General features: G+C 42.8%; 1 protein-coding gene across 1 annotated transcript; it reads right to left on the bottom strand.

The window, feature by feature from the left end:
• Nucleotides 1–1,263: 1,263 nt before the first annotated feature.
• Nucleotides 1,264–8,669, bottom strand: LOC116378071 (protein-glutamine gamma-glutamyltransferase K-like; the record flags this gene model as incomplete). The annotated part of the gene is made up of 11 exons (XM_031839879.1): nt 1,264–1,674; nt 1,774–1,910; nt 2,002–2,162; nt 2,734–3,018; nt 3,106–3,259; nt 4,197–4,389; nt 4,482–4,620; nt 6,028–6,205; nt 6,956–7,063; nt 7,146–7,264; nt 8,365–8,669. Coding segments are annotated over 11 exons (1,921 nt in total), but the record flags the coding sequence as incomplete, so codon positions are not given.
• Between the last annotated feature and the right edge of the window lie 184 nt (nt 8,670–8,853).

Below are 8,853 nucleotides of genomic sequence, written 5' to 3'. Positions count from 1 at the left end.
GAGCAGAAAGACTGAACACAAGTAAACAAGCGTTTCTCAAACAAGTTTACATATCTCATAAGACATATACATATTAAACAGCGGAGCTTCCTCTCAGTAAACATACAAACATTGACTCAAGGAAATGGTATATTGGGAGTGGAAGTAACAAACATGCATTCAATTCATGTTTCAACAGTTTTGATCTCTTTTCTTCCCGTCTCTGCGATATCAGAACGTCCTTCAGTTCAAGTTAGGGGCGTTGGGATAGACGGGTATCAACAATATCACAAAAGGAAATATTGATGTTATTAATACACATGATAATATTATGTAAAAACTCGGGCACTTCTTAAATCACACTGTACAGTTACAGTGGCACACTCTGTGTCCACTTCCCCATGTTTTGGGTGCATTATGTCTAGCAAAAAAGAGCCAAAGGTTTTTAAAAGTGAGGCCAATGCAGATGTTAAACCTGCATTCTCTCTCATGTCCATCAGGGGGCGACTGTCCGTGTTTTTGTCTTAGAACTTTAACTCTTTCCCAGTGCGTTTTCACTTCATCAAAGTTCATTGTAACATTTTTGGTCATCTGAAAAATGTCTTATTTAGCGTTCGGTTGCACTTAGCTCCACCCTCTTCTATCACTTCTGGGTGCAAAAAACAAGATAGTGACGGCCAAAATGACGAACTACATATTTCATCATTGACTTTAAAGTGACCAAGTCCACTTTTTATATACACATTCTATGGACAAGAAAAGTAAAAGATGAATTTGACTGAGAGCATCTTCAAATTTGATATCGACATTCTGATGTTATCCTGACATGTATGAAGCTTGCTAGCTAAACCCGAGGAAAATATTAACGCTAGCTCTGTTGGTATCCTAACATTCATTCAGTTGACTCGCTGTCAGTAGTTAAACAAGCTGAACAAAAGCATTACCAGTCAGGAGGCCTAACGCCAGCTACACGCTTGAGTTCACCAACTAGCTTTGATATTTAACACTTACTCAGCTTCGATGAAATGGTCAGCGCACAGACGATCATTTTTGTATTTCAGCTTCAAGTTCTTCCTGCAAAGCAGACGCATCTTAACATTTTGGGGGCTCACTATTTGCTCTGTATCCTGTAAAATGACTTCTGGTATCTTCTATTTGTTTTGCCGTTAGTCCTCCAACACGGCGGCGCGACACCGTAACTAACCCCGTGAATCTACGGCAACCAAACATTCATGACACCAGAAACACACTGCTCTCTAATGTCACAATCACCAGACTCAAGACTACATTTTAAATTCTCTTTGTTTGAATAATACAAGAGCATTTGCAGCAGTATTTTGATATTGAAATAAACGGCCTTAAAAAAACGATCTCAATACACAATTTGCAAAAGTAAATGTGATGAGTTGGAGCCAATACTGGTTTTCAGAGCATATAAAAGCTTCTGTCCAACTTTTCTCTTCAGTGCTTCATGATTACCCGTCTCTCTCTCTGTGGTCATTATTTAAGCACCAACTTTCCATACGAATGAATTGCTACAGAGCGCCGTTGCTTTATTCCTCCACCGTGATGTCGGTCACCCCGTGAACCTGCGTGAGCTGCTTGCAGTCCAATGAGGCCAGTAATTTCCTCGGTCCAGGCAGGGAGGGGACGAGGTGCTCAGTCAGAGACACGGATGCATGACTGCCAATATCTCTGAGGACAGGACAGGAAATGACAGACAGAGTTAAAACAGACAGACAGAGTTAAAAAAGAAAGTTAAAATAAAAGTATCCCCCCCCCCCCGCCACTCACCCATAATGAATCTTTTTAGCAGTTAGGAGGCCCAGTCCTTCCACGTGGAATATCACCGCTTTCAGCACCTGTGCTAGTGGGTTAGTAAAAGAAATCTCGACCGCCATTTTTTCTCCTACCACTGCCTTCCCGATTGGCTGTGAAGAAGAAGAAGAATAACCCAAATCAGATCAGAATTTATGTCTTAATCTTCATTACCAGTAATATGTGAGGATTTGTTTGGCCCACCTTCATGATGAGGTCTGGGGTCCTGAGGCGGAAAGTGAACTGAGTGGCGAGGACCTGCTGCGTTTCTTTGACCCGGCCTGACAGCGTCAGCATCAGGGCCGCTTGGTCGACCAGCTGGTCCTTGTAGTCTTTGTACTCCAGGCTCCATTTCAAAAAACGTACTGTAGACCAGAGATAGTATTTACATATTTACAACATTGCAGGTTTTTAGATTTATAGTATTGTACAGAGTAAAATGATTTAATTATATATTTTTGCTTTCTTGCCGAGAGTTACATGACAATACCAATTCCACTCTCATTTCTGCCTGGTAAATAGCTACGTAGCTTAGCATAAAAACTGCAGGACAGGGGGAAACAGCTAGCCTGGTCCTGTCCAAATGTAACAACATCAGCCAACCTGCACCTCCAACGCTCACTAATTGTAATTTTCTTGTTTGTTTTAACCATATAAAAAAAAATTGTTCCAAAGAAAATGCTTTAGAGGGCTGGTACTGTAAGGGCTGTTTCCAGTCTTTGTGCAAAGCTAAGCTAACATACAATCATATATCATATTAAGTGCAAAATGTGTAATTTTCTGCTGCTCTCAATCGAAACAATGACAGAAGACTTCAGAGTTTGGTGACATCGTGAAGCAGCGTGGGATCATGGGAGTTGTTGTCTTCATTGCAGTCAGCTTCTCCCATTAGGATTTCTTCAGTGTTCATCAAGATTTTTACCATTTTCCACTCACCTTCGTTGGGCCGCAGGTCCAGTTCCGTCTTGTCCTTCCTGACGGTGGCCTTGTGGACGCCGGTGTAGTATATGACATCCACCTGGCCGTGGAGGATGAACATACGTTGCTCTGAGCTGTCGTTGCGCAACGTGATAGTCAGCTCTGCGTCTCTCCCCATTTTCGGCCCTTCGCCGTCCATGGTCACTTCCACGGACACATCCTCCGCCGTGGGAGAGGAGTAGGCCTCTGCTTTGGAGCCATAGCTACACGCTGTCTCCACTGCAATGCGTTCCTTCACAGACCCTGAGAAAGACCAGAACTGTTGAGTTAATTCAATAAAGTACGAACACCATTTTTGAGTGCATGTGATCTCCGTTGGCGTGACGATACCTTCAGTGTATTTGTAAAGGTCTGTGATATCATTGCGTTCATCGGTGCCAACAGCCTTCGTGCTGATGAAGCGGCCCATCAATTTCTTCTCACTGTAGATCTGACTGAAGGTCCCATCTAAGTTCCTCTGCCAGTAGATTTTATCGCTGTTCACCTGAGAGAGAGAGAGAGAGAGAGAGAGAGAGAGTTAGAAAACAAAGCCCTGAACAGATGGGAAATGCCACGCATCGTTTGATGAAGGCCATACGGCTCATGATTAGCACACAGCACACGCCGAATCTGTCAACACAAAACCACCGAAAGATCTGTTCACTCCCGTAGGTCAAAATATGTGAGGAAGAAACTGACTTTTTGAGTGTTTTTCTCCTGTTGGGACCCTTATTTTCAAGTCCTGCAACTTTTATGTACAGAGTTTCTGGAGGGCTCTTTTAAGCAGTAGGCGAATTTTGAGGGCGGGGGGGACGAAGGCGGATTTTGCAAGTCTTGCAACTTTTATGGGGGACGGGGGGGGCTTTCCCCTTTATCCCCTCTCCATTCCTCAGCAGAGAGAGTGCAGGAGCAGAGGGGTTCCAGATGTGCTGCAGGGAAGTGAAGGAGACTTTGGTTGTAACGTTGGTAAACCCATATGAACGACCTGCTCAGGTCCGCAGAGCCCTGAAGCTACACAGAGCGCTGATCGGTTGTTTATGCAAATGTAATTAATATTGAATGTATCACATGTCCAATTTGCAACAATTCGCTAAAGCATTCAGTGGGGTCCCAGAAAAACACCCACCAAAGTGTGAAGTAGATCGGATCAGCGGTTCTTGAGATATGCGAAGGACACATACTGACATCTGTGTGTGTCTAACTGTGCTGTGTGTTGATAAATCCAAGTGAGAAGCAGCAACGTGTAGTCGTGGAGGAGCGAGTGGACCATAGAGACAAACTGCTGCCTGTAGCGTTCCTATTATATTTTATTGTGCTGCTGAAGATGCACCCCCAGACCAAGGAGGCTGTGTCCCTCTCTGGATGTCCGTGGGGAGGTGTTTGTGTGTGTGTGTTTTGAGTTGATGCTCCCAATTTAAAGTTAAACTCAATATTCCACAAACCTCGGCGAACACAAACGGACAGTCGTGTTTGAGGAAGACCTGACCGCTGCGGACGGCGGCGAGAGAAGCAGGGCCGCAGCAGTAGCTTCCCTGGCTGGTCTCCTGAGGAGTGGCGTCGACAGCTTGCCAGCCTCCGTAGCCTGGAGGCAAGTCTGGACGAGCCATCCAGCAGTCGTTCCACACGTGGAAGTTCCTTTTGGGAGGGAGAGACTGCAAGGTCAGGCTTAATGAACCAGAGAGCGAAAAACAAAAGGTCGGCATCACAATGATGACATCAGGACGAACCAGATGGAGTCTGCGTTGAGGTGGTCTATAGGGTCCAGGTTCTCGTCCAGGTATACGTCCGTTGTCAAGGACACGTCCGTGTCGTGAGCTGAGCTGAAGTTGGTCACAGTTCGACAGGGAACTCCTAAACACCGTAAAACTGGAGAGAAAACAGAGCGATGAGGGGTCAGAGGTCAGTGTCTGTGAGACATTTAATGGTCAAACACCTTCAGTGTAAAATCAATACACAGGAGAAAGAAAAACTAATACTTCATTATAACCCTCTTTGTTAAATGGTATATTGACTGTTAATCAAACTATAGCTTATACATATTAATCTACTGTTAAACAATGAAAGGATATTAAAACCCGTTGGGCCCTAGCCCTATTTTTAGGCCTCTGCTCGAAAATTGCATACCCATCCTAAAAAGACTGTAATTCTGTAACTACAACCTCTATTTTAATACTTTTGATGTTATAATACAGGCAACACTTGTGAGGTTTGTTCAGATGTGTAAATATTGTGTATATGTTACTGGTCAATAGCAAATAAAGATGGCACATAGCTCAAATTGAAAAGTTTCAGGTTTTCCTGAAAAAACCCCACTGAAAGCATGATTATCCCTTTTGAATGGTGCTAACGAACGTTTAAACCTCCCCTAAATTATAGCACACCATGTCAGCAGTCTCTCTGCAAATGTTGGCTTTGATAAAGTGAAGCGAAAAAAAGTTCGAGGTTTTAGTACAGAGAGGTCAGGCGAGGTCGAGGAAAATTGTCATTGGAACCAGCTGTTCCATTGTACTTTTATATACTATATATTGCACTTGTTTTATCACCAATAGTGTTCAATCTATCCAAATACAGCAGTTTGGCATCATTTTGAGAGCAAAAATCCTATCCGAGGCTGTAAACCATGGATCCATTCTTGTCTGACTGCAGTTGGACTGTGACTATGCGAGGCTTTCTCAGCCTACAATTGGTCAATTTCAGACTATGACACCTCGTTCGACGTGTCAGAGTCTCAAGAAGACGGTGGGCGTAACCTGGTGTTGATTGACAGAATTGTTAGCCAGTAAAAATCAAAAATGCGCCGTGCATCGCCCAGCATAAAAACAGATACGCCGAAAGTGAAATCCCTTCCCCCTGGTCCCCCATGCTTGTCAGACCCCCCCTTTCTTCAGGAAACAGTTTAGAAACAAACAGGATATACGTCGAAGCCATATTTGAATCGAAATAACCCGGGATTTATCCATTCTCTTCAAGAAAATCTGCTCAAGGTACGAAGCATTTATGATTATTAGCGGTGGAGCGGCTTGTTTGTGTTTTGTTTGTATCTTTGTAATTGTTTCACTGGGGGGGCTCTTGGTTGAGGAAGGTTAAATAATGTTTTTAATTATTAATATCTAATTATTAGCTATATTTTATTATTAGTTTGTGTAATATGAAATAATAATTTAATAAATTAAGTATCATAGCAGATTAAAGGCAATAACATTAGTACACTATTAGCAGTTTACCATTATTATATTTTAACAGTTTATTGCTGCACACATGACCATCACTGACCTGTCGTGAATACACCAGCAAAGACCCAGCACTGGCCGTACTTCACGGGGCTGCCGTTGTTTTTAATGTATTCTTTCAGGATTTCCACACTTCCACTCCAGACGGTTGGGCTGTTTCCACCTGAATAGTCTCCTGACCAGTTCCCCTCCACGACTCCACTGTCACCAGGGGAGTTGATCTAGACAAATCAAGAATGTGGATTATTACACTTCAGAGTTTTAAGTTATGAACTCAGTTCCCCGAAAAGTAGAAACCCGGCCCCTGCGGCACGGCTTTAATAACATCTACCTTTAGTTAATAACATACATATTTCACTCTCAATTACATTCAATAAAGCCCATGAAACAATTGATTATGTGTATTTGTATGACAGGTGGGTGCTTTGAGCTAAATGCTTACAACCGCAGGCCTAACATCAGAGTCAGAAATACTTAATTGATCTCCGGGGAGGAAATTGTGTAACACTACAGTTTCTTTTTTAGGAATAAAATCTATATAGAAATAAGTACATAAAATGTGTGCTTTGTACTACGATACTATAGCATGCTCACAGTGACAATGCTAACATGCTGATGTTGAACAGGTAATGTTCACAATCTTAGTGTGCATATTATCCTGCTAACATTTGCTAATTAGCGCTAAACACAACACTCAAAGTATTGGAAAAATTCGAAAATGTTGATGTGATGATGGTGGATTACTACAGTTCATCATTGGGGGAATGTTTGTACAAAATTCATGGTACCAATCAAGATCAATAGGATTCCTCCTCTGGGGACAATGAATGTCGGTACAAAATGTCATGGCGATCCAGCCGGTAGTTGCCAATAGGTGTTGACATTATGGCACAGAACAGGGTTTCCACTGCGTACCAGCACATTAGAGAAACACAAAGGTCGGCTGATCAGGCGTGGAACAATAGTCTCACCATGGCTGAGATGACTCGCACCACATTAATGGGGTCTCCCCACCCAGACCGAGGAGTTCCACTCTTCTCCAGGACAAAGACACAGGCAGCAAGAATCCCGACATCAAACTGAAACCAGAACAGAGGAAACGGTCAGTTTCTGCCGCTCGGTCTGTCCACCAAACACGGAGCGATCAAACAGCCCACTCACCTGTCCGTGGCTCCACGTCCGCACTCCAATTTGATTGGACGTGCCGTAGTAGATCCGTCCGATGTCATTCAGGACGTATTCCTGCCTCTCGTCTTCAGAATCCAGGAACACTGTGTCATCTGATGGAGAACAAGTGAGAACATTTTCTCCCATCTGACACAACAAACATTTGTACTATTGTGGTGGGTGTTTGCATACTTTTACTGAGAACCTCAGTACTGTATTTGAGACGCTTTGAATGTCTAATCTTGTGTGTATTGGAGGGGGAAGGTTGAGTTTTGTACTATTCTAATAACTGATCTTCTTGTAATGTCTATTTTTTCCTCACAATTTTGTTTTTTACCGACCTGCCCATGAGTACGGGTGGAAAATATTAATTTGCTAAAAACTCGGTACATTACATCTCTCTTTTTCCATATAAAAGGTTAATTGTGCATCGTCACTGTTGAAAGAAAGAACATAACATCTGAAAAATGAGAAATAACTTAACATTACAATTGTATGGATTTTATTTGTGTTAATTGCAGATTTTATGTCTGCACTTCACAATACAAAATTCCTGTATCGAGTGTCCATTTGTTAAAATTGTATTTCTCAGGTTTTCTGGGAAAAACGTAAGAATTCCCGTTACAACTTTTGTTTAAGCAAAAGTAAAGAGAAAAGTCTTGTTGAAGCGCACCTCCGCCTCCTTCACAATTCCTCTGAAATGATGGTGAACACTGTTGTGGCCTTTTCGAGATGAAACGCTAGTCAGATTATCAAGGGACCTAAAAGTGATGCTTTTAGGTTTTTCAGAGGGTATGGCAAAACATTTATTGTTCTTTTTGTGGGATTTTTCTTAAATGATTGATGCATGTAGCATTTCAGGGATCCATTTGCAGAAAAGGAATAAAACATTCATAACTATGTTTTCATTAGCGTATAATCACCTGAAACTAAGAATTGTTGTGTTTTCGTGAGAATGAGACCTTCATATCTAAATAGGGAGCGGGTCTTCACACAGTCCGCCTTGTTTCTGTGGTAACCAGAGCAGCAGAATGCAAAACTGTGGTACCACCAGCCACTGTCTGACTTCCGCTGCTCCTAAAGTAGTGTTGGTATGAGAAGGCCATCCTTAAATGACTGCATCGTCTGGTGTTTCTTTTATTTTGACCACCCCCTGAATATGAACCAGATATATCAACCTTATATGTGTCCTATTTTTAACTCCAGTGTTTACCTTCACACCAGGGGTTGAACAACATGTAGATGTCATTAGCCGGGTCATGTGTGGAGACAGCCTGGCCGTTTGCACAAGTCGTTTCCACGGTGAGTTGATATCGGCCGATGACGGCCGTCGGGGGAGAATTCACCGACAGCATTATCTTCTTGTCATCCTGTCTCACAACGGCAGCCTCCCAACGATCGTCCTTCACCTCCTCCACCAGAGGGATGATCACATGGGTTCTCTTTGACACCGTTGGCAGCGGCCCTGCGGAGGTGAGAGGACACACGTGTGAAGGAATATAGCACTTGGAAGCTATTCTTCATTCTCAAACAAGAGAAGAAGCACCACACAGTTCATGAATTCAATCGCCTGGTTTCTTTTTTCACCCTCCCTTAATATGAGCCACACCTGCATTCCTATCTTGTTGGGATATGTTTGAAAAAATAGAAAACAAAACAAGAATGTAATGTCCTGACAAGGTACACACACACACACACACAC

This window comes from Anarrhichthys ocellatus, unplaced genomic scaffold (assembly GCF_004355925.1).
Source record: "Anarrhichthys ocellatus isolate YVR2014 unplaced genomic scaffold, GSC_Weel_1.0 scaffold2031, whole genome shotgun sequence".
In the NCBI taxonomy this organism is placed as follows: Eukaryota; Metazoa; Chordata; class Actinopteri; order Perciformes; family Anarhichadidae; genus Anarrhichthys; species Anarrhichthys ocellatus.
This window is presented reverse-complemented; position numbering and strand designations above follow the sequence as displayed.